The 26,281-nt window shown below is 45.3% G+C and overlaps 3 protein-coding genes across 3 annotated transcripts; 1 reads left to right on the top strand and 2 right to left on the bottom strand.

Moving 5' to 3' along the window:
- Nucleotides 1-565: 565 nt before the first annotated feature.
- Nucleotides 566-5,763, bottom strand: LOC126577715 (alpha-1-macroglobulin-like). The gene is made up of 13 exons (XM_050239559.1): nt 5,631-5,763; nt 5,385-5,562; nt 4,613-5,303; nt 4,271-4,536; nt 4,108-4,199; nt 3,791-4,043; nt 3,487-3,702; nt 3,374-3,422; nt 2,897-3,304; nt 2,515-2,814; nt 1,193-2,448; nt 958-1,111; nt 566-874 (listed from the first exon to the last, which is right to left on the bottom strand). Exons 1-13 carry the CDS (start codon nt 5,690-5,692, stop codon nt 795-797), a joined length of 4,005 nt encoding a protein of 1,334 aa, XP_050095516.1. The 5' UTR covers nt 5,693-5,763; the 3' UTR covers nt 566-794.
- A 1,098-nt stretch (nt 5,764-6,861) lies between these two features.
- On the bottom strand, nt 6,862-12,054 carry LOC126577763 (alpha-1-macroglobulin-like). The gene is given in 14 exon segments (XM_050239657.1): nt 6,862-7,085; nt 7,087-7,147; nt 7,216-7,369; nt 7,443-8,719; nt 8,783-9,082; nt 9,180-9,587; nt 9,657-9,702; nt 9,783-10,013; nt 10,084-10,345; nt 10,420-10,511; nt 10,584-10,858; nt 10,934-11,612; nt 11,683-11,872; nt 11,941-12,054. Coding segments are annotated over 14 exon segments (4,092 nt in total). The 5' UTR covers nt 12,021-12,054; the 3' UTR covers nt 6,862-7,048.
- Nucleotides 12,055-13,448: 1,394 nt separating this feature from the next.
- On the top strand, nt 13,449-25,702 carry LOC126575643 (beta-1,4-glucuronyltransferase 1). Its single transcript, XM_050236445.1, has 4 exons — nt 13,449-13,882; nt 13,991-15,048; nt 17,805-17,958; nt 24,617-25,702. The coding sequence occupies exons 1-4, from the start codon at nt 13,874-13,876 to the stop codon at nt 24,917-24,919; spliced, it is 1,524 nt and encodes a 507-aa protein (XP_050092402.1). The 5' UTR covers nt 13,449-13,873; the 3' UTR covers nt 24,920-25,702.
- The last annotated feature ends 579 nt before the right edge of the window (nt 25,703-26,281 follow it).

The raw sequence follows: 26,281 nt of genomic DNA, 5'->3' as shown, positions 1-26,281 counted from the left end.
TGCCTGGCAAATAGTGTTCAGATTATATGTTCAAAATTTCAATTCAATCGTTCTTGTAGTTTTTATGCTACGATGGGCACCGAGCAAACTGATACGTGAACGACGATGACGAGGGTTATCAGTTCGTAGATTCTGCCAGAAAAGCCCCGTGCTGTGTTGTATCAATGGAAATACCCGAAGTACCGGAACCGCTGTTTCGCGAGAGCGTGCAAGTGATAAGGAGACTAGGGTCCTAATGCAGCGTTTGTTAAACTGCACGCTCCTAAAAGCCTTCCCATCTGCGTGGGATGAAACCGCTTTCCGGTTAATCCTGTTCCAATAAGCGAAACGCTTATCTACTGTTCCCGTTACTGTGGCAGCAGTACAATGTGTAATGTGAATTGCAAAAAAATCACTCAAGTTACATTTTTTCATATTTCAAGGAATCTTTTCCGATTGCCCTAGCGCGTTATACAATTTTGCAAGTTCCGGTGAAATTTTCGACAAACACCGTAATAGCAAGATGACGAGAATATCCAGAACATCATACATTATTTGCTTAAAATGATAACAACAGTTATTTCATATGACTATGACAAAGATTATTTATTTTATCGAAATAAATCGTCGGGATTGTTTTTTAAATTAATTTCTACCACCATGGAGCAACAAACTCTGGCCTTCGGTTATTTCCGAGGAGGTGTTGCGTGTCCCTTGACCGATTCAATTTAGCAAATCTCCGTTCTGCTCGTACCACACGGTAACGGCGATTAAGAGCTCAAAGGATTAAACATCTATTTGTCATCACAGGATCACTAACATAGACAATCCCCTTTAGGACAGATGTCACAAATCTCCGTTTTGTGTATATCGTAAACGTGAATAGCATTATGTTCTGGAGAAGAGAAGGAATCGGCGATTGCCAACATTAGTGTCAAACATAACTTTTATGTACACACTGATAACAGAAATACTTACTGGGGTTGTAATAATCGTGCACCTTCACGTAAGCCGGTCTTCTGAGGGCTACCTTGTAACGCATGTACGCCTTGATCCAGAAGCAATTAAGCTCGTCGCCCATGTTGTTGTAGTACACCACAACCATAGTTCCGCCATGTAGATATTCAACGTTCTGTAAAATTTCGTGATAAGTGCCATTGAAGACGATGCAGTGAAAGACATCCGCTCAATAACTTGGCCATTAGGAACTCACCTGAATTCGCTGAGCACGCTTGAGTTCACTATTGGATTCGGTGTCTGCTACATAGCCACTAGGAAAAGTCACCTCCACCAGGGCCATGTTTGAACGTTCGCCTGGATTTTCCGGTAAAAAGTTGCTGCAGATTTCTAACATCATCGCGGACTGGGAGGCCACGAGTTGTTTCTCTACTGTTATATTGAACCGGTGATTAATGTCGATCAAATTCAAAAGGTACTTGTAAGTCACTCTTAAAAGTCCAGAATCTTTACTGGTAACGTCAATTTTTAGCTTCCGTACACTATTTGAAATATCACTGTAAGATGTATTAAGTGAAGGTACTATACTAATCGTTTTCTTGATTCCATCGGTCTGAAGATTAATCACGAATGCATTTCCGGTCTGGCTGCCCCGTTTACTGAACATCCCAAGTGCCTTGAGGCCCACGAACGTATCCTGAGTTCGCGGAAAGCTTCCCGTTTCATAGGTTTGATTGAAGAGCCAATGCGCTGTGGCTAGTGCTGTTGTGTATTCCTGGGCCTCGACCAGTGATAATAGAGCATAAGCGGTGGTTTCGATTTGGGATGTGTCCCGTTGCCAGTATCGTAGATTTCCGTTACTTTTAAAGGTGGAACTGCTTTTAAGTTTATCCAAGGCGACGGATTTCTTGATATGATTGTTCAACCATAGCGCATATGTGGCGATCGACAGATCATACGAGTCAGTAATGCTGTCAATGTGTGTTGCAATGTATGCCATACCCTTTTCGATCACCGCAGTATGGTTAGCGGATTGCGATTTGTATTCCAGAAACGCAGTCATAACGTAGGACGTCAAAGCAATTCCGTCTCTTAGTCCCCCTTGCATATCCTTATGAATGATATATCCTACTTCGGCGAATCGACCATCCGGTTGCTGTTTGGTGGCCAACCAATCGAAGGCTTGTAATGTGTGTTTTTCATCCACTGTGATGTATTTCGATGCAATATGGAAGGATTTTCCCACGAAGGCTGTTAGAAATACGCTTGATTGACTGTTGGGCCACACTGCGAAGGAACCATCAGCTTTCCGGTACTTCAGTTGGTTCTGGTAACCTGTTCGCAGTAGTTCCTCGACCCGTTCTGTGACAGAAGTTGTATTTGATTGAGTGGCATACAAAAAGTCGAGAACTACGACATTGGGTACAAAGCGGACCATGTTTTGTTCCCCACATCCAGTCGGAACACTCAACAGATTTTTCAGGTTTGGTATCACGAATGTGAATATGTTGGCTGAATGATAAGTTTGAAATTAGTCGTAGATGTTTACTTACATCACAGTATAGTGCTGATACTTACGAGCAATAGAAAACTCGATTCGCTCTGATCCAGGATCAGCTTCGTTGGGAATATCCAATGGTATTTCGAAGGATTGTTTTCCGGAGACATTAGATGCGATAAGCTCTGTTTTCACGTCAATTTGTTCTACGCTTTCCGGTAACACTCGAATGACTTTTTCGATCGCGTCGTGACCCAGACCCAATGTTGCCATCGCTGTAACACGAACAATCATTTCCCCTAATGTTTTTGGCTTCACCAGAAATGACACCGGTACACCGACGCTTGGAGCAACAGGTAAAGGCTTTACGTAGTGGGTGCCTAAAATATATCAAGAACCACCGAACCAACCGATCCGAGTTTGATTGCCCAAAAAACAATCAACAGCTAGTGTCAAACTCACCGTTTCGAGAATGGCCGATGAATTCCATTTGATTGTGTACGTTATGTAACGTCACATCACAAGTGTATTTCCCGTTGAGTGAGCTGAATAAAGTAAACTGCAACAGAACCGCTTCACCACGCTTGACAGAGTACGGCAGGCTGTCGACAATGTAGAACGGCTGCACGGTGGTGAACTGTAGGGGTTTGTTGATGATTCCAAAACCATGAATAGGGTCGATGGAGAAACCGGTCAGGTACCAGGATGTTATAGTGTGCGGTACAGTTGCATACAGCTCAGTTTCCCCTGATGAATGTATTCGTTCGTGCTTCCACAGCCAATTTTCCCTGAAGTCAGTCCTCCATTTAAACTGTATGTTTGCTTCGAATAAATTGAAACTATCGTCTTGGCGGGCAGATTTATCATTTGCTAGAAAAATTAGATTAAGTAGAATCAATATGTTGGCAGTCGCACGATTGAGACACTGACAAATCGTACCTTCACAAATCGCGTTATTGCTTTGTGGAACGCTAAATAATCCCATTCTCTAAAATCGTTTTCGATATTTCTCGTTAGGACGATGTGTTTCATATGCTATACAATCAACTTACGCCAAAACAGTCCAAATTCTGCAAGTCATTGCGATGGGACCCTTCAAGTAGTTTCCAAACATCTTCGCGAACGACATCATGGTATTTGCCGTGTTGGAGCAAGCTATTGTCGTACGATGCGAGAGCCACGTATGCTTCAGGTAGGCCATTAAGCACAAGCTCTATTTCACTGCCGGGTTTCACTTGCGTTTCATTATCCTTTATCGTCAGGTCGAACTGCAATTCATCAGTACATGTATGGATATGAGCATTTAATTGAGCAAGGAAATCGAGGTAGAAAAGTATAGCATGGATCACTTATTACTTTGTTGGCAAGCTCGCCAAACTCGATCTGCACTGAGTCGTGCAACATTGTGCCATTTATCACCGTCACCACAATAATTTTCGCTCGAGGAAGCATGCTGTGAGTCGGCTCACTGATGGTATAATTTCTCGTGGTCTTTCCATTTCCAGAAACATATTTTGCATCAACAATGTTTCCTTTCGATAGAACGTAGTATGTGAAAAACTTCATTTTATTAGAACATTTGACTAGGAGCTTAACTTTGCTTGGAAGTCTGAAAATGTTTCATTCATTGATTAGTTTGTTTGTTTGCGCGATGGAAGATATCAAAGTATTACCCAGGACCCAATGCAACGCTGATGTATGGGCCAACACTTTTTTCGCCCTTTTGGACTTCGGTGTTCAACATCTCTTTGTCAGCATGTAAAACCTAGAGGCGGTAAAAGAAGAGATCGTTAAGGTAAGGGTGAAGCAAGGCGATAGCATGCCAAGCACACATACTCGTATCATTTGTGACGTTTGAAGTAAAGGCAGACTGATCATGCCCGCCTGATCACTCGTCCCGTCGAGAATGTGTTTTTGAAAACTTCGCGGGGACACATTCCCGTCCTCAATCAGCAAATTGACTCCTTCTGCTGGTGTACCATTATGATGCTCGACCTTTAGTTTATGTTGAGGGTATGAATTAGGCATGAACTTTTTCTCCAGTTTCACCCGGTATTTGTGTTTGTACACCGGAATCGGATACTCCTGGACAACCGTTCGATCTAAAAGAGTAGAAATCGACATGTTATGTTGTTGCGCTTCTAATGTAAGCCGCGGTAATGCGTTATTTTTACGCACTTGTGATTTGCTCAGTAAATGTGACCATCACATTCACATCTCGCTTAGCTTCATCATCTTCAATATGGAGATGTTCGGCAAAGGGAAGGTGTACCTGCAGCTTTCCGTTTATAATTGTCGTTTTAAATTGCGATTCCAATAGAGGTTTGTCGTTATCGATGTACAGATCTATCATAGCAGTACCGATAACAGGTTTGCCGAAGTAGTAGTTGGCCTCTATTATAAGATCAAGCGCGTGGTGCTCTTCGAGGGGAATGACAGTTGGATAAACGTCCACACCGAACGTGGACAGTACGTACTCCTTCACTTCGAACGTCTTGGAAACCAATTCTTCGTTATTTTCTTCGACTACGATGTTGTACCTTCCCAGAAGAGGCGATGGAGCTATGTCCAATTGGCCTTCAAACACTCCGTTGTACAGTGGCGCATTGGACCATTTGCGAATGTTGTTTCCGACCGAGTCCTCCACGGTCGCAGTGATCTTGAGGCCTGATGGTGGTTTAAGATCGGGATCGAGCACAATCACACGGAACTGAACGCTATCTCCTGGTTTGTAGACGGGCTTGCTGAGTTGTATCAAACCGGAGTAGGACTTTTTACGATAAGCCAGCTCCACTACTTGACGATAGGCAATGTTGTTCACGCCTTTGATTGTTAGTCTTCCACTTCTCGCTGAGTGAATATCTGGTATCTGCAATAACCGTGCCGGCCCGAAATGAGCGAAATCTGTATGTTGTATCTGTTGAAACCTATTAACAACGAGCTAGTATACCTGGAATAGCACCTTTTCAAGTCCGTTTGATTTCACATTCACATGTTTCGGTTTGGCGAGGGTGACGGCTCCAATGTCTATACTTGCCTCTAAAGTGACTACTTTGTTCTTCATATTGAAAATTGTCACAGCGTAGGTTCGATTGGAGGTAAAGTAGTTTGGTCCAATAACGATAAGCCTGGCAAATAATTGGAAATTATCTCCTCATCGCCATCGTATTCTACTCCGAAGGTAGTTGATTCTTACTCTTGGGCCAAACTAACGAAGATTAACGTTGCACAAATGGGTGCGATGCGTAGCCCCCACATTTTGACCGCACAGTTCAAACTCGCTGCGAGCTTGCTCACAACTCACGCTTGCACCCTCGATGGCTGTTGGATTATGACTGATCCTCTGCTGGCACGATTGTCTAAATGAAAACATTGCGTTGGTGAGATTGATGTTCTGGGAAATACCCATCACTGCTTATCAAGGGCCAAGACCTAAACATTGACCTTCTCTTATCATGTACTTAATTTCATTTTTTTTCTATTTCGTTCAACCATTTCGCAAGAGATGTCTTGCATGTGGTATACCTATTAGAAGAACTCTGTTTGCTAGAATAGAATGGGACTTCAAGCTTGGCAGGAAGTTTGGCACGACTGGTGATTGGTTTTATTGCTTGTACGCCTCATAAAGTAAGCTAGGTGGGTGGATCTAATATAAACGACTCTTTTCGTCCCAGTGTCATAAAAATAGAGAGAGAACGTTCCCGCTTTTTTGTTGTTTAATTGGTTTGTCAGGACTGTAAGAAGCGTGCTAGAACGCCTCCTTGGCTCTCTCATTGTCCATCGTATCGATGTTGGAGCAAGAGGTACATTCGACATTTGTGCTCCATATGTTAATCAAGTTACTCGCTGTAGAAAGCGGAAAACCCGAACGAAACTCTTTATTAGATTGACTGTCCAGATCGTAGAATCGATCGTTACATGAAAAAATCGGGGTGTGTCGAAATCGTGTTGAAAATGAGAGTTATAACCGCAGACCGCACACCAGCTTTACAGCGTACAATATCAGCTGCACTAGAAGATTCATTGCAAATGATAGACGTCGTACCACTACACTAGTAATGCGGTCTATTAAAGCAATCGTTTCAGTGCGGTCCGGCTTGCGTATCGCCGCCAAAAACGGCTCCTATCGATAAGGAAGTTGCTATTCCCCATGAAAATGTTTATTCGCCTCCACCCTTGAACCCTCCACTGAGAAATATTGGAAAACCTTCCCTACAGTCCTGCCCGTCATAAGATTGAACAGTGATGCTCGGATAGAAACCTCATGCGTGTCATTGGCTGCAAACACATCTTTCAACGAAGAAATAATAAGAAAACTGCTTATACGCTTGGTAAAATATGTTACGGAATTAGGAGATTTTGTAAACATTTTTTATTATTACCACATTTGCGTTTACCCCAAAAATAATTGCCAACAAAAAGTCTCGTTTATACATTTTTCATTCGCCTACGTATTTATTTTTTCAAACGACGCAGCACTCGGACCCATTACAGGTTTCATTAGCACTTATCATGACGCAACAGTATATGATATCAATTACTGCAATATTTATTTTCCTTTTCGTAAGTATTTATGATTATTTGAATATGCAATCTACAGAAATGTTCTATATTTTACCCAACATGGTATTTGCATGAATCACTTGCATCCATTCCTGTAAATGTCACACACATCCTCTTTTTCTACGGTGTAATACACGATCGCCAAATGCTCTGGAAAATAACCAAAGTTATGCAATAGAGCAAATCGTCCATTTCTAATAGATAGTAGTGATACATACCAGGTTTGTAGACATCGTGCACCTTTATGTAGGCCGGCCTCCGGTAAGTTACACTGAACAGCCTATAAGCAGTGACTGTGAAGCAATTATTAGCGTAGTCCATTTGCTCATAGAATACTTCGACTGTAGTTTTACCGTACAGGATTTTGGTTTCCTATAGTACAAAATTAAAAATATTAAATGAAATAGATTATGGTTGCACCCCTGGCCTACGCTTATCAGCTCACCTTTATCTTATTAACGTCCGTAGAGTTACTGATAGGATTGCTATTAAGTACATAGCCACTCGGCAAGTTCACCTCTACAATGGCCATGTTCGACGGTACTGCTCTATTTTCTGAATTAAATCTACTACAAACGTAGAGCTTCAACACAGTCGCGGATGCAGTGTTCAGCTGCTCCACCGTCACATCAAATTGGTTTTTATGATCCTTCAAATGCAATTCATATGTCAATAATATCTGAAGAAGTCCCGTACCAGTACCGTACACAGTTAAATTTAGTGTTTTCTCATTTTTTGGCACTACAAACTCTTTCATTAGAGTAGTTTTCATACTGGGATTGATGCGATAATTGGTTTTTTCGCCGGAGTAGCTCATTTCGATTGTGTAATCATTTCTCGTGGTTGATATGATATTTGTGAAGTTTGCTATCGCCAACAATCCAAATGAGGTGTCGAAACTATTTTGAAAGGTTCCTATTTCATAGATTTGATTCACAAGCCAGCGCATGACTTCAATACCATCCGCAACTCGATTTGCTTCAGTTATTGACAGTAGCGCGAAAGCGGCCGTCTCAATTGGACTTGTAGTCGTATCCCAGAAGCGCTGGTAATTGTTGGTAACCTTGGTAGATAATTTGAATAGTTCGTTTAATGCCACTTCTTTTAGCTGATGGTCGTTCAAATACAAGGCGTAGGTCGCGATAGACAGATCGAAGCTATTACCGGTTGTGTTAAAACGGTCAGCAATGTATGCCATTCCTTTCTCAATAATAGCCTCATATTTGTTGTTTACTTTTTGCAGCTTCATAAATGCTACCATTACGAAGGATGTTAGGGCGATTCCATTCCTATCATTTGTCTGGAGATCTTTATAGACGTTGGAACCGTCTTCCATAAATGAACCATTGTCTTGCTGCTTGGAAGCCAACCATTCGAAAGCCTTTGAAATAACATCTGATTGAAATGATATTTTGTCCGGATAATACTTTTCAGCCACAATCATCCACTGGACAGCGAACGCAGTCACAAACACACTTCCACCTTTGTTTTTCCAAACGCCGAATGAACCATCCGCCTGACGGAATTTTAGTTGGCTTTGGTAGCCTGATTGTAGCAGATTTGCTGCCTTTTTGAAGATTTCGCTATCTTTCGTACCCATCGCTTCCTCGTACCTGAGTATCACCACGTATGGTGCAAAATTCATCATATTTTGATCCCCGGTGTCCTTTGCAGCTAGGACAAGATTGTCTATGTTTTGGCTAACCTTTAAAACAAGGTTTGCTGGAACGATAATCTGCTATAAGTGATTGTTTGCTTCGTTAATATACCTTAGCTGCTACTTACGCGAAACGTGCAGCAAAAGTTTAGCTGTGCCTGGTACGGCTTTTCTATTCAAATCCAAACTGATCGGAAAGAATGAAGAACTGGACGAGTCGTGCCAGAAAATGCGCGTAACTGGAATTTTTATAATTATGTTATCTGGTAAGACACGGACATGCCTTTCGATGGAATCCAATTGGTGTCCTTGAAAAGTTGAAACCACCACATGAATGGTCATTTCTCCCAGAGTTTTGGCCTTCACCAAAAAGGATATTGGAGCGCTAGCATTAGCAGGGACAATAATCTGTTTTGTTTCAGTTTCCGCTAGGTTGAACATGAAAAAAAGTAAAATAATTAATGATCATTACGCATAAAATATAATAATTAACGGTTAATTTGCAAGATCCGCATTTAGCGTTACCCTCAGGAGATACTCCGACAAACTCGAATTGGTCGTTGATTTTTTTCAGTTGCACATTGGTATAATAGTCGCTTCCGAATGAGTTGAAGAGCGTGAACTGCAACATAACCGCTTCACCACGCCTGATCGAATACGGTAGATTGTCGACAATGTAGAACGGCAGCACGGTGGTGAACTGTAGGGGTTTCTTGATGATTCCAAAACCATGGACAGGATCGATGGAGAAGCCGGTCAGGTACCAGGATGCTATACTATCAGGTGTAGGTTTTCTCAGTGTGTATGATCCTTTCTTTGATAATGTGATATTCCCCCACAGCCAGGATTCGTGAAAATCAGTTCTATATGAATATAGCTGGGCTAGCTGATACTGATTCGGTGAGATATCCGCACGTGCCGATTTATCTTCCACTGTTTTAATACACAAAATAACTGAATCTAGTAAACAATCGCCAACTGCAGTGATGCTCAAGAACATACCTTCTTCAATCGCCAGATTTCCCGCGTCTACGAATAGGCCTATACCCTGAAGTTTACGAAAGACGATGGAAAATTATAACATGGGTTTGTTTTATGACGAAATAAAAATAAAAATATTGCTCTCACCCCGAATAGAGTTGTATAAGTGTGTGGATTATGTTCCTCGAACATATTCAAAATATTTTCCCTGCTGATGTCGTGATCTTGTTGTGGTTCCTGGTGAAGTCGTTCATGTTGTAGCAAGCTTTTGTCATATGACGCCAACGCCACATACGACTTCGGGAGACCGGTGATTAATAATTCAATCGTGTCATCTGGTTTTAGTTCACGTTGATTACCCTTTAGTTTCAATTCAATCTGTTGTTGAGGAAAGATAATACAAATAATGAGCCTTTGAAACGGGTTAGAGCAATGATCGTTTCAGTACATTGTTGGTAAAATGTTCGCTATCGATGGTTACGACGTCGTATACGAATGTGTTACCTATTACGGTAGCAACGAGTACACTGGATCTAGGAATCATCTTGATCGTAGCAGATTTAGATAGGTTGATGTCGTGAGAAAGACGGCTCAAAATTTTTACTGCACCATAATCAACGACTTTTCCTTTTGATACGATGTAATAAAGCACGAACGTCATGCTGTGTGAACAAACTACTTTTAGCTTGAGAGATTGTTGCGGATTCAGCCTGAAAGAGAAGTCACATTTTAGATGAATCATTAAAATATAATACTTATAATACAATATTTTGAAATTGTTTACTTAGCTTTCGGTGGTCTTATTTCCAAAAAATACATTTTGCTTTGTGCTTTTCTTAGTGTGTCGCTTAGTAGTTCTACCTCGTCAGACAACACCTAGGAAAGTATAGAAGAAATCATGTGCAACAGTTCTGGAATGTATAACATTGTTTTGAGTTTTTGACATACAGTCATTTCGATTTCTTCATCAGATGAAAAACGACTCCATCCGCGAAGCGTGATGATCCCATGAGCGTTACTCGTACAATTTTCAACTTGATTTCCATCTTTATGTTTGAGTTCCACTTGTAGCGTAACAGCTTTAGCTGGTTTACCATCTTGGTACTCAACCATAAGCTTGATGCCATTGGATGTTTTGGGGTTAAATTCAGGAACGCCTAGTAACCTTACTTGGTACTTCTGTTCGAAGACCACAATGTGAGGTGTAAGAGATACGGTACGATCTAAAATAATAGTAAAAAAAGAACAGGCACTATCACTGCTTTAGCGTTCTTAAGATTGGCAATACTTTGAATTACTTGTGTGCTGCTCGGTAAAGGTAACATTCAATATGACATTATGTTTGCCATCATCAAACAGTAGCTGGTAGCTGAGCGGTAGGTGAACATGTAGCTTTCCATTTACATCATATTCCTTTGATAATTCCAAATTGTTATCTCCATCATACAGTTGAAATTTCGCTCTACCGATAACAGGTTTGCCGAAGTAGTAGTTGGCCGCTATCGTAAGATTAAGCGCGTGGTGCTCTTCGAGGGGAATGACATTTGGGTAAACGTCCACCACGAACGTCGACAACACGTACTCCTTCACTTCGAACGTCTTAGAAACCAATTTCTCATTGTTTGCCTCAACTGTGATGTTGTAAATCCCCGGTGGAGGTGAGGGAGCTATGTACAATTGTCCCTCAAACACTCCATTGTACAGCTTCACGTTGCGCCATTTACGTATATTGTCACGGTTCGGGTTTTTCACGGTCACATTCACCACCTTTAGGTCTGAGGGGGGCCTCAGATCGGGATCGAGCACAATCACACGGAACTGAACGCTATCCCCTGGTTTGTACACGGGCTTGCTAAGCTGGATGAAGCCCGAGAAGGACTTGCCATTGTAGTGCACGGAAACTTCTTTTTTATAGACAAGCCCTGTCTTACCATCGATTGTTATTCTTCCGCTTTTGGTTGATCGATTATAGGGTATCTGCAATAGAACGTTTCAAAATGAGCAGAATCTCCAACAGTCCATCCCTTTTGAACTGCATATGACTAACCTCAAATTTTACCTCGCTACATATTTTTGGGGGCACGACCACAGGTTTTGTTTCGTTGAAAGTGACGGATCCATTGTCCTCAAAACATTCCATACTTGCCTCTAGAGTAACTTCTTTGTTCATCATATTGAAAATCGTTACCATATAGTTTTGATTGGCACGGAAGGAGTTTGGTCCAACAACGATCAGTCTGTCATAAAACATGAAATTACATTCTGTTCGCTTTCGCACTCTATTCTCAGGGTGATTGATCCTTACTCTTGGGCCAGGCTCACGACGATTAACGTTGCACAAACGGTTGCGGTGCGCAGCCCCCCCATTTTGATCACTCGGCACATACTCACTCGCGAAATTGTACGTCTGTTCTCTCGCCGGCTGTTGGAGTTGAATTGAAGTGAGATTGCCGTTCTCGATTCCGCGGACCATACGGCCGTGGTGTTATAGTAATGGGTGTGTGTAGAATTAAAAACAAAATGATTCGTTCATACGAAAGACTGGGGCAGGAAGCCTGATAGGGCCCAGTTGTTGTGGCATCTTTGGAAGGAGGTGCATAAATCCTTATCAACGCTAGTTCGAGAAGTGTTTGAGCGAAGTGGTTTTTTAGCTTGATTTTCCATTAATTTATAAAGTTAACCGGCCAACAAGCACTTGTGCTGATCTGAGCAAGCTGCTCTTTGATCTCATCCTTGTTTCGATCCCGTCTATCCAATAATGATGCGCATAATACAATAAATGCGCTCAATTTTCAACCGGCACTTCAACTATAACTAACTAAAAACCGGCATTTCAACTATAGGCGCAAGGATGAAAATGGTGACTCAGGAATAGTTTTATAATATGCTAATGCAATCGGATAATATAATATGATCACATATAAGTCCGCGCACATCTCATAGAAGTGTCCCAAAGCATATGAAGGAAAAGAAAAGGAGATGTTGCATAAAGCGGTATCTACACGATCCAAATTCTGATGCAGGGTAAGAGTTGAACTGAGTTATGCTTAGCTAACGATAGAATTTGATGAGTGTAGAGGTTGTGTTATGTACTGTGAGTGTACAAGATTTCGAACATAAGTAAGTAACTGAGTAGGCTATAGTACATAACGAATTTGGGCGTTAGTGAAGGTTTGTTAACATGAACTACAAAGAGTTCCTCTCAGTTGATCCATTCATATCGCGCGATGTTCGAGATATTTTAGCTCACTGCTGAAACTCACCCCTGGTGTCATTGGGGGTTGTTGTTATCGAGGGATGGAATGCCTGCTCGCTACTGCGCAGGCCCACGGCCAGGGCGCACCTTCTCCAAAGGATATTCGGCAGGGTTGCGCCACACTCTGTCGCTTTTGACGTTACCGCCACGTTCCGATGACAGAAGGATATTTTCCCAGAAGGGGCGTCGTTCCACCCTCTGGGATAGGGGTGCATTTTTTCCCCCGACGTCAACGTCATGTGTACCTGCCCGAAAGTGAATGCAAAAGGTCGCCTTGGTTGTTGCGGTACCGAAGCTGCTTTGTTTTGATTCGTTTACGGTGCATCCAATTGGTTCTCGGGGTGCCGCTGCTACTTCTCGCACCAAAAACAGGACAGTTTCCTGTGCATTTGCTCCGCGAGCCATTCGACGTACGATAAGTTAAAGCAAGAAAACAATAACAAAACCCCCCCCGATCGCGTGGAACGTGATAACACGAATCAAGTGCGCCCAATTTGTCCATCAGGGAGCTGGAAGGCGTGCTGAGAGGGAACTCTGTTGTTTTCTGGACCCCCCCCCCCCCCCCCCCCCCCTGTTAAGTCGAAGAGGAAAACAAATCACCAGGTTGTGCACCTGGCCCGGAGATAAGCAAAAAGCGGTCACTCAGCGGAACATCACCGCAACGCGGATCGATACATCGATTCTTCCACCGCGTGTCTCGTATCGTGTATCCTGGCCTCCTGCTACGATGGGTGCTGCTAGTGGGCTACTGCAACATTAATGAACCACGTCATAATTGGTGCACCCCTTGGCCCTGGACTGGCGGATTTGGACAGTGGAAAAAGGGAGCGGTGTGCGACGCAATGCATCCAGTGCATCCGGTGTGCCAGCAAAAGGGCTAAACATCACCGTCAAACACACTTACAATCGTCCAAACAAACGCTAAGACGGCACTGATTGTAACGGTGCAACGTGCTCAACGATCTCAGCAAGCCAGTAATCAATGTTTCAGGTATGCTCGCTACCGAAGGTGGCACTGCCAGTGAGTTGGTGGCCTTTCACGTGTTTCAATGATTGATTAATGCTTTTCGCTTCTTTCTTCCCCCTCACCGCCCGCTAGACATGCCGGCTCTGGAACCTGAGTATCGCGAGCGTACTAGCGCTGACGCTGTCCAACGTGTTCCTCACCGTCCGGTTGCTGCACAGTGGCGACTGCAATCAGTCGCACGGCGGGGCCGGTGGTGGCACCGGCACCGGTGCCGAGGACGGTGTATCGATGGTGGTACCGCGTGCACCCCTCCTCACGCCCGCCACCTGCCTGGAGTATGTGCTGGCCGAAAGCCAAGCGAACGGAACGGATAAGGCGGTGTTCTCGGGGCTCGATTTACGGCTTGGCCGTTGGGATGCGCGCCGGTTGTACAAGATCTTCGATTACGCCGTGGTCGGTGAGCGGTTCCCGGAGCTATCCACCGGCTATACCGTCTGTCTGGCGACGCAGAGTTCGCTGGAGAAGATCTACTCGTTGGTGCAGGTGGCACACCATTGGTCGGGTCCGATATCGGCCGCCATCTTTGCCGCCGGGAACGATGAGCTGTATCTGCTGCAGCTCTACCTCTCCTACCTGCGGCTCTGTTTCCGGCCGATCCGGGAGCGTGTTAGCTTTCATCTGGTGCTACCGCGTGACCGGATCGCTACGCATCTGCGGAGCGTTCATGTGGCCGACTTTACGCGGTTCGATTGTGGCAAACCGGAGGCTACGCTCAATGAGCTGCTGCAGCGCCGTACGCCCGATACTAGCAAGTGGCGCATCAAGAACCCGTATCCCCAGAACCATCTGCGGAATGTGGCACGGAAGGGGTGCCAGTGCGGTTACGTGTTCCTTACCGACGTCGACATTGTACCGAGCGTTAGCTTCGCCGAGCAGCTGGACAAGTTTCTGCGTCAACGGGGAGCGGTCGGTGCGGTCGGTGGGTCCAGTAACACCAACCAGCTGCACCAGCACCATCACTACGCGCACCAGCAGCTGACCGCGTTCGTGGTGCCCACGTACGAGCTCGATGAGAGGGTACGCTTTCCGCGCAACAAAACCGATCTGATCCGGTTGGCGAACAAGGGGCTGGCGCGACCGTTCCACCATAAGGTCTTCATCTACAACCAGTTTGCGACCAACTTTTCCAGGTGAGTGGTGCCGAACGCACCTGATCGGTGGACGCCAGCTTAGCATTCCCGGTGCTGGACATGCTGACTCCGGGAGAGATGGAACACGTCACGAGTTGCGGCCCCCGGGTTCTGGTTAGGGTTATCGCGAAGCCAGCTGGCCTGGGTGATTGTCGCCGTTTGCGGGTTTTTGTTCTTTTGCTTTCGCAATTTTTCAGGCGCAAACTGCAACATTGATGCCAACGCATGTTGGTACGTGACCGACGTTGACGAGGGTTATCAGTCCATAGTTCATTCTGGCAGGAACGGCCGATGGCTGGATGGAATTACCCGAAGCCACCGGAACCGCTGGTAATGATAAGAAGGTTGCGAACGGTGCTACGAAACACCACAAACTGGAAGCGGTGATAATGTAGACCGTATTGCTAGTCTGACCGCTTCCAAGACGCGTGCGTAGCGTTTGATAGCAAGTGGACAGTAGGAATGAGTGCGATTATGGCACGGTTTTTTCCACCATAATGCCTTGTTCAAAGTATGCTTTGTAACTATTATAATAATAATGATCCATCTTGGCTCTTTGTTTGATTCAGTGTGCTGCAAAAGTCTCCCATAGACGTACAATTAATGAAAAGAATGAAATGTAACAAATGACCCGATTCTCCTAAATGACCTCAGTGACGGCCAGTTTGTCTGCCGAAAGCAAAAATCGATCGAACGAGCCAGCAACGGCTTTGCTTTGGAAATATGAAGTTATAGGTTCCAGATTATTTACATAGCGCGTGTGGTGGCCAACGGGAAATCCGAACGGCGTCCTCGCGCGATTTTGATAGCGCCCGATGGCCTCTCGCGGGTCGTCACTCTGTGCCAGCGCATTGGCGCTGCTCCTTATCGCTTTCCGGGTACTGTTGCAGTACTTGGGGATTCCCCGAAGAGGTCAAGGAGCAGCGCTAGCTGTACGAATGTTAACGCATCAATTCAATGGAGATAACCGATGACCTTCCTAGTGTGCACGGAAATAGCAATCGCAAGGCGAAAGGTCTTCTCGTGATTGATGTAAGCGACGTAACGTTTCGTTGGTAATCTCAAAAATTAAACGGAACACATTCACAGCACATTCACTTATTCACGATTTCTCTTAAGGAGTGACTTCGGTATTTTCGGGCCAAAAAAGGCCCGTTTTTGACGATTTTTTGTGACGTAACCATTCAATTTTATGTTTTCAAGTAAATAGTGTATTAATCTACAATTTTTGAAGAATATTTGGAATTGTTTTGAGCAACATTCATTGAAAAATTAATCCATGGCATCAAATTTTGGTAGGCATGTCGTCGAAAAGGTACTTTTTACGGTGCCCATCGTAGCGACATGACGGGTCATCTTAAATATAAAAATCGATATTCGTTAGAAAGATTATAAGTTTATCTAGGTAGCCCCGGAGAGTTTTTGTTGATTTTCTTATTTTTCGATTTTTGACAGATTTTTGAAGTTCAAAAAGTGATGCTTTTTGCGATTCTGTAAATACGAGCTTTACATAATTATTTAAAAACAAGTATCAACAATTTTTATGAAATCTCAATGGGGCTACCTGGCAAAAATTGTGCAGATTATGTGTTATAAATTTCAAATCGATCGGTCAAGTAGTTTTTACGGTACGATGGGCACCGACTTTGAAACCGTTGGTTTTGGGAAACGCTCTTCAAAGTAGCGGGCTGCATGGAGCCTTGTATGAAACGCGGATTTTCAAAAATCTATAACTTTGTCAGTTTTGCTTCGATTGGCCCTAAAATTTTACATAATACTTGTTTGAATTTAAATATGGGGTGGGTTAGATTTAACTGGGTTAGATTTAATTGTAATTGGGTTTCTCCCGATTCCAAATAATACTCTTGAAAGGATCAGCATTCGGGGAAAAATGTTAAAAATATGTGTCTCAAAAAAAAAAATTAAATACCGAAGTCCCCCCTTAATCTTCACTTAGATAGCATTTCCCCAAGATCGGGGTTAGTAAATTGGTATTTTTACTTAGTTCCTTCGGGAAGATCTTAGTCGCGAAGGTCTTAGTTGTGACTTTGCTATCGAACAGTTAACGCCATCTCAATGAATATCATACTGGCTTTGGCGTCGGAGTTCGTAACCCCCCTTCCAGTCCAGTCCATACAGTCAGCATTCTGCTATTGCCCATTTACAGTCGAATTACCGAGTGGCTGTTCAGCGACGGTCCACCAGAAGTGAACTGTGGCCATGATGGGCTCAAAGTATGGGTTTTACGATAATTTATGCTTCTTCGCGCGACGGCCGTCCGGCGTCTCGAAGTTTGCCGACTTTAAGAGCTCGTAAACCGATGAAGGGCTCTGATTTGGGCGTGTGCACCGCTCCGCCCTGAAGGGGCGACGGGAGAAGAGTTTTAAAAATCCTCCCTCCCCCAACCGGGTGCGCATTATGTTGAGGATCCTACTCCCGGGAACGAGCTGTTTGTGCGCCGAATGGCCGCGTATCGATTGCCGTGGTTTCGCCGAGCATAATCTCGGGGTGGGTGGTGGCTTCTGTTGTTGATGAGTAAGTACCAACACTGGTCCTGGTGCTCGTCTTGGCCATTTTTGCTGACTTTTACGACCGGTTAAGGAAGTTTTAATCGGTTAATGATCGATGCAGCGGTCCACGGTGTGTGGTCGGTTGAACGAACAGCCCGCACTTGCCCTCAATGGTTGATTGCGTTCTCACCTTTCGTCCTGCACGTTCCTTTTTCTTCATCTTCTCTGTTTCTCCTTTTCTCACAGATGGCAGGCGGATTTGGCCGAGAGCGACGAAACGAGGGTCTCGCACAACGTGACGAACTTCGAGTTTCTTTACGAACCGTTTTATGTCGCACCTGATACGGTGCCACCGCACGACGAGCGCTTCCTCGGTTACGGTTACACGCGCAATACGCAGGTGAGTGGAAAGGAAGGTTTTCCGGGATCTTCCCGGATTCCTTCTTGGGTTTTTTTTCTTTTATTACGATGAATGTCACTAGCCGAAGGGGACTGTCTCAGCCATGCACCGGCTATTAAATATTGTTTCATAGGAGTGTCCACAAATGATTGCAGGAGGAGGAGAGGCATCAGTATGGCGATGTCAGTTAAGAGACAAAAGAGTACAATTTCATTATGGTCATCACCGAGGATGATCTTTTTTGCGGTATCACTAACGAAAATAACCCACAATTGTTATTCGAGCTAATGCTTGGTGCTTAATGCATGCTCTTTCATTTACTTCGGTTATTTAACAATTCAACATCTGATCTATTGATTAATTAATAGAATGATGTTTGTGATTTTGGTTGGTGACACTATTGGCAAGATCACTCACTCAGTGTGGTTGCTTGCTTTCAAAAACATAACAATAACCAAACGGAGAAAAAGTTATTAGTCATATCGACTAGCTATTGCATTCGTTTCCATGCCATGTTAATCACACTTGTTTTGCCTTTTTTGATAAAAAAAAACTAGACACAGAACGTATAAACCGGCAACTAATCGTCGTGTCTTTAATCGGCTGTCTCTCTGTCGACAAAATCGTTGTAACTGCCCTACGTTTGCACATTACCTCATTCCCTTACAATCTTCACTTTTTATCGTGCTGTTCTGTTCGGCAAATCTGCGACGAGACATTCCTATCGAAAGCAAGACAGCAACAGACAAATTCTCAGAATGGATCGCTTGAAGCAGCAATTCCGTCAATCCGCTGAATGTAAAATGGAAAATGGCTCTCGTTTGGAGAGGGAATACCGCGCGAGTGGCGATAATTCTGGCGATGCGATGCTGCGAGTGCCACCTCATTGGCTCATGGAAATTAGTTTCACTCGTTTGCCGGGTACCTTGTTGGCCGGTTTTCCGCTGTTTCGGTTCCCTGTTTTTTTCCGCTCTGTCTCATTCCTTCACCGCAACGGGCACCACCTTGTCTATGCTGGTGTTTGGTTTTACGTTCCTCAAGAGGGTGGCGGATGTGAGTAAGAGTGTGACAGCTCGTAGTTCATTTCGAGTGCCACGGCGTTCCAATCGTGCTCATCATCATCATCATCATCATCGTCGTCGACGGACCAAGCATGCAGGATGCAGCCAGCCACCAGCAGCAGCTAGTTCCGTTGTGGGCAGCATACCAGGCCACCTTCTGCCTCCCCGTCAGCATGTTGTGGCGCCAGTTCTGTGCTCAAGTGCAACTGCCTCCCGAGGGACGGTAGTGGCTTCAGCTTCGAATGCCCAACGCAGCAGTACTGCTGTAAGTGGTCGGTGGAAGTACTCCGAATGTCAGTCGCAGGTTCCTGGCAACCCTATTATCCATTCTTTCGTTGTTTCCGCTGTGGACGCGCCCGCGAAGACACATAGCACTCAACAGAGGGAGGAAGAAAGAAATAAAAAAAAGAGAGAGAGAGAGAAAGAGAGAGTGCGCGAGGTGTCATACGAGCTTGCTGTTTTTATTTCATTTCAGGCACGATTTCCGTTCCATTTTTATTGGTCTTTAATTACGGACGCTGCACAATCTTTTTCTCGCTGCGCGTTGCGTTGCCATTGCTTGTGACAAGGGGGGGGGGGGGCGGTGGTGTTCACCATCGCGGCACTCCCGACACGATGGTCTGCTGGCCGGTTGATATGGTAATATGGCGAATGTCGGCGAATGGAATTGCTACGTCTTCGTCGGACTTGTATGGAGGGGTTCATAATTTTCATTAGCATGCAAATTTCCATTCTCTTGCCCTCCCGCTCTTTCGCTCTCTCTCTCTCGCTCTCTCTCTCTCTCTCCTCGCCGGTGCATAAAATGAGTTGTCATAACGTGACGCGTTCCGGTGGCGACTGCATAGCTCATCCTTCCGTATCCCTCTTCATTTTTGTTCCCGCGCAGAATAGCTTACGGGAATGGAATGCATTCTGATGAAAGCTGGTGCTTAAGAAAATCCAAATATCAAAATTCTCATATCAGCTGGTTCGTGGACTGCGAGATCTCCGCTCCATTGCCATTGGATTTTGGGGGTTGAGGGTGGGGGATGATTTTAATTGCAAAAAACCCAAGTATCACCTGTTTTCTCAAAAGGGATGAACGGTTCTCGAGGACTCGAGATGCTAGATTTAATTTGCATCGGGAAACCGACGGAATGTCCACGTTGCTATGAACATATGAAGCACCAATCCGGGATGTCGCGGATTTTTTACACATAGCGTGTGGCAAACGGGAAATCCGAGCAGCGGCCCCAGCAAAATGTTGGTAGCCCGATAACCTCTCGCGGGTCACCACTCTGGGCCATCGCTTTGGCGCTGCTCCTTATCACACTCCGGGAATGATTGGATTGTCTTAGGGTGTGTGGCAGTTCTTGGGGAATCCCCGATAAGGTCAAGGTTATCGGACGTACCATGGAATGGAGCGAGCCGATAGACATCCCAGTGAACAGGGGAATAGCAATCGCAAGGTGAAAGGTCTTTTTGCTGCTAAATTGGACAGCGATGCGTCGTGATTGACGTAACCCACATAACGTCTCGTTGGTAATCTCCAGCTCTAAAGGAAATTTACTGTAAATCTATGCAATACCATACATTAGTAGTGAAACATTCATACTTTTTACCTTTTGTGTTTGATTGCTGGATGAAATTACACTTGGAATACATTGAAACGCAGCAACTTATCATCTCAATTTCCATTTTGCACTCGACCAACTCGATTTACATTCGCGAGCCATTTCACCACTTAATTTAGAGGTGCATGGCTTTCTTAAACTTGCTTTTTGCCACCAAATCTCAACCGGTGGTGGTGTTTGTGGCCAGAGAGGTTAAGGGCAATTCCAAAATTGGTCGCAGCGATGATGATGAAATGATGTAACTTCGTTGCCGAAACCCGATGATGGAGGCGCCAGGTAACCGGTAAAATTGCATGCTTTCAGGTGTTTGTTATAGGAATTTATATGGTTAAATAACTCAAGTCTGTTAATCAATTGTTTCTGAAAAGGTTCTTACCTTTTCCGAATTATTGTGCGCATTCGCAATTGTTGAAGTCCATACATATTGAAGGTTTTGGGATTCATTTCAGGAACAATAGCTTCTATTGGTGCATGAAATGATTAATGACTGCTTAAAGGATGCATCTAATCAACTTTAAATGCCATTTTTACTTGTTTTGCCTACTTTTTACGGGACTCTTAGGATGCAAAAGTCTGTCCAAGAGAATGGTGTACCCGTATACCATTCAGCAATACATTCCTTAACACCCAATCAAGACACTGCGGCGCAAGTCAGACCAATAGGTCGATGTGATTCCGTCCGTGTTTACTTTCCGGATGATTTGTGGGAAATTCTGAATCGAAACCGAACCAGTGACCGACACGCGACGCTGGTGCAGATAGTGAAGGGTTGAACAGGGCGTTGGGAATACCTTCCACCACGCCAGCAACATGGCTTCGTTTTTCTTACACTCCTCTCATCTAGTGGGTCACCTTATCGCTCAAAAGTTTGGCGCGCGCACGCTCCCACTGGGCTAAGCCAAAGGGCGAGTCAAAGATCCGCCAAAAATAGAAATGCGCAGCGATAGCGGACGCGGCCTATCGGCACCAGCGGTCCACAGGCTGAACTTGATGGGCACGGCATGGCGGGGATCCATTGAACGGTGGCCAGCAGTGCCCGGCATCGACCGACCGGGGGTTCGATGGTGTTTGGTTTTACCCGATTTCCAATCAGCTTACATGAATAAGTTAAGAATCCAATTATGTGGCCCACCCACCGCCTTATTGCATTCCCTTTTCTTCCCTCTTCCCTCTCTCCACCGGTCGTCAAGTATCTTACTTGACACCTGACCTCCGGTGGTGACTTTGGAATGGCGATGAGAGAGGGGGGGAAGAAGGTGTTCAGTGATCCAACGTTTTCGTGGGGCGTTCTGGTGTGTCCGTGGTATGTGTGTGAGCGTTTCATTTGCTCCAGGGGGTGGGGGAAGGGACATAAAGAGAGGAGGGAAACGATCCCAACCCCAAATATCCAATAAATGGTGAAAATCTTCTCAATTTACTTTCGTGAAAAATAATAAAAAAAAATCGAAGAGAAAAAAGAAGCCGCCAGGGAAGTCAAAGGGGACAAGACAACGGCTGACACTGGGCTGCCAATGGGAGGCCTTCCGCGTGACACCAACCCTCGAAACCATTGAATACTGATGACCGTTTTGAGTGTGATGCTCTGCGATGGCTCACCTTTGCCGTCGGCCTTTGCCGTGAATCTCGCGAGTGCGGGAGAAGGTATTAGGATTTGGGTCTCTGTGATGTTTACCAGCACCCACTACCTGCATCCCCCCCTCCCTCCTTCCCGTTCTACCCCCTGGGTGGCTCGTGGCTCGTAAAGATCGTGTCGTTCGAGGAAGGATAGTAACGGTGATGGTTCGTCCTTCGGGAAACGTCGTCGTCCTCGTCGTCGTCGTCGTCGCTGCATCTGCATGTCGTGACACGTGGGGCACAACCCTCGGGCGGACAAGATTACGATTACCCCCGGGGGGGGGGGGGGGGGGGGGGGCACCCAGGAGGGCGAGTTGAGGCTGACATTCGCTGTGGACGCGGACGCGTGCTTCGAATTGATAAACGCCGACGTATTAAAACATTGGCCGGCGCAATGCTCTCCCTCTCTCGTGGGAGGGGGGCCGGCTGTAGCGAGGCTGTGGGGAGGTGAAAGTATTTTCTGAAAAGTTTCGCCTATCACCCCCGCTCAAACCACTCCGCCGATCCCCAAATTTTCATTTACCCTCCCCTTTACGAGCACGAGCAGCAGTAGCAGCAGCTTTATGGTTTCGAAGACGCGAACGTCCTCCAAGGGGTGGAGAATCGAGGTGGTGCGAGCGTGCGAGTGTCTCAGCTGCCTTCACTGGCAAGCGAAAAAGGTTTGTGGCCATAACTTCTGGAACACCCCTTTTTGCCTATTCGTTCCGTTGCCTTCTCATAAAAATCTTTCCAGCACACGGCGGTACGTACGGAGAGCTTAGAGAGAGAGAGAGAGAAAGAAAGAGAAAAAAAGATAAAAAGAGAGAGAGAGCACGCTGCTCCTGCTGTGGCTCCGGATGGCTGTCCGCTCGTTCGTTCGCTTCGCTTTCAACGTCAATAAATATTATATGATTCAATTTGTGTCACATTATGGTAGCACGATGTTAGTTTGCTTCTGCGGCCTCTCTGTTTTGTCCTTTTTACTCCTTTCTAACCGTTCCCGTTCCTGGGACACTAGTTTTTCGAGTTTTGCAAACGCGCCCCGTGATTTATGCAAAGTGTAGCGAGTGACCTTACGAGCGAGCGAGCGAGCGTTTCGTTTTTGTTTTTCGCTGTGGCAAAAATCGGCATAACTCTCGCGGGAGGTTATTGCTCGGAGTTCGAGCAGCTGGCCAGTCTGACTGGCTGGCCAGAGTGTCAGGAAGATGAAACCTCTCTCCAGACACGGTTTGCTCAGTTGGTTGCTCAGGTTACGTTATGCGTATCGCACGTGGAGAGGGATCGCACATTCGGATTCGATCCGATCGCCGCTTACTCGGTCCGGAATGATGGTGATGAGCATACGTGACTCACTCGCTGGGGTGTTTATGCGCGAACGGTTTCCACTGCTCTGCAAACACCGGAAGCAAAGGGAAGCATTGTTTATCACCGACGGCACGCCGACTGTAAATTTACGCTGCGCCCAAAAGCGTCTTAAGAAGACACAACAAAAAGGCACGCACACACCCCCCTTGGCAGGGGAAATCAATTTGTCTTCGGGTCATGCAGCTACCGATCCAGGGACCGGTGGCAGTGGCCACTAATAAATTGTGCCCTGGCTCACGCGCAGGGCTCACGAGCTGTTTGAGCGCCCGTGAATTATGAACGCGTGTGAAGGTGCTAACGTAGCGCCGGCAGGGTCTCCGTTGGCCTCTTTCGCTGATTTACTATTTATTTTCCGCACTATGTTCGAAGTAACTGGCGTTCAGACGTTGAAGACATGGTCGGGAGCGTTCATTCTTGTTGGTCTTTAAAATTCTTGCTCAACTCCGAAGAGTGGCCTCTAGAGTGGCCGTGAGAATGTTTCTACTTTTACTTACTAAAAGAGAGATTTTCTTAGCAAGAACTACTATTAATTATTCGGTAGTCAACTGATTTCGACAGTTCGAACGCAATTCCATTAGGCAAAGACAATTCCGATAGCACAGCAAAAATATTTCTACTAATCTAGAAACACGCATTGGTATGAGTCAGAGACTCGGTTAGAGAGTCGGCAACAAAAAGGCCGTTGACGAATGACGAAAAAGGTTGACGAATGGTGGCCTCGTTAGGGCTGTCACAAATCCCCCTTTCCTTCCATCGTTTTACTTCGTTCTGTAAGATTTGCAACAATATCTTCGATGGAGATTGGAGTGCTTCCAACGCCAGGGCATTATTTTCCACTGGCGGTGGCACGCATAAAGCGCGATTCGTGCGCCAAGCTCCAGATTGCTGATTGGAACGTCTGCTGCAACGGTTCTTGTTGTGATTTGCAAATCGTACTCACTCTCTCTCTCTCTCTCAGTCCACTGCAAAACCGAATTCGTTCAATTCACCATCGCCTCTCTCCCTCTGTTTCTCGTTCTTTCGCAGGTGTACGAAATGTTTGTGGCCGGCTATCAGTTCCAGGTGCTGACACCGCTGTTCACCGTGCACTGGGGGCTGCAGAACAAGAAGAGCCGACCGGCGTGGCGCGAGCGGCAGAACAACGTCAATCGCAAGTACTTTGAAGTGTTCAAGCGCGAAGTGTTTGCACGCTACCACAAGGATCCGCTGCGCATGCTGCTGCCGAAGAAGGCACAGAAGCAGCAGGCACAGGCAGGGGCTGGTGGCGGTGGTGGCGTCGCCGGTGCCATGGTCGCGATCGGTGCGGCCGCTGCACCCGGTAAACCCTAGGCTGAGCGCTAAAGTCCCGGATGCTCCTAGGAAAAGAAATCTAAAATTCAAACATAAAAGTATGTGTGTACGCCTGTGTTCGACTGAAAGAGAGGATGTATGTGTGTGTTTGTGGGTGTGTATGTGTGCAGGGACGTACTATGAACCGTAGTAAACACGAGCAGCAAACAAACGAAATAATGTAATCGAGTAGCGTGGTGAGAAACCGGAAAATGAAGATATCGTTGCGTTTCGGACGTGGACATGATAGTCAGTCCGGTCAGTCGTCAGGCGCGTCGTTGGGCCAGCAGGGCCAGCGGAACATGTTAATACGCTTGGCGTACGAAGGGGGCGGTTGATTTCCACCACTTCCAGCTGCAGTTCGATCGACAGTCGTTCTGTCGCTTAGCAGCGGTTCCATCACTTTTCCACTTTTCCGGCTCTTTTCTGTTCGTCTTTCGGTTCGTAATCAACAGTGTGTGCGTCTGTTCGTGCGCGTGGTAGTTCGGCGAGGGTGGTGCACTGTTTGACGGAGCGGGCAACTGCATTTACGAATGATTGCTGTGAGTGTCCGGTTCTGGATGGCACAGGACGGACGGGGGGTTTCTCGCTTGGGTTTCATTCGGTAGATTCCTCCTTTTTAATATATGACTCTCCGCCCTCCCCACACCCCGCACCGTGTAGTCTAACGTCTAACGAAACTCTATTGCCAATGCTTCTAATGCAAAAGTCATACTAGTACCGTAACTTATCTAAGGCTGGTTCGCGCTCGTTAATGCTTTTCCGGGTTTGTATATACCGTTTTGTAAGCCAACTTCAGCCACACATACATATTAAACGAATAAAGTATTTGTGACAGTTTTTTCGATTCGACTGTGTTAGCAAGGAGTTTCTTTTATTGATGACTGGTCGTGTGTAAGGTAAGGTAAGTTTCAGGAGAATATTAAATTATTATTTTCTCTATTTTTCACAACACTTTTCCCATGGATTAGTAAGAAAATTCATCTTATGCCATTCTTCTTTTAATGAAAACATTTTATAAAAACTTGCTTGTTGGTTATTGCATTTGTCAGTAAAACTTAAGTCTTGTATTTGTCTTTACCTAATATTCGTCTATAGTGTAACCAGTAAAACAGCAGAGATTTAAGCAGTTTTGGAGCATTTTTATGATAAAAAATGATCCAGTTCCATTCGAGAGCAACGAACATTTTCTTCTTTTCTAACGTTAAAGACACCAATGCACTTGAACAGTGACGGAAATAAGTCTCTTTTTGAGCGGATCTGTTCATGATTTGTGCCCATTTTACGTTTAATACTACAATTTCAGTCCCCTAAAGGCTAAGATAAATTTAACTACTTTATCAAAAATATTTTAAAGTTTCA

Source organism: Anopheles aquasalis, chromosome 3 (genome assembly GCF_943734665.1).
Source record: "Anopheles aquasalis chromosome 3, idAnoAquaMG_Q_19, whole genome shotgun sequence".
NCBI classification, from domain to species: domain Eukaryota; kingdom Metazoa; phylum Arthropoda; class Insecta; order Diptera; family Culicidae; genus Anopheles; species Anopheles aquasalis.
Note: the sequence above shows the minus strand (reverse complement) of the source record. Positions and strands in the feature narration are given on the sequence as shown.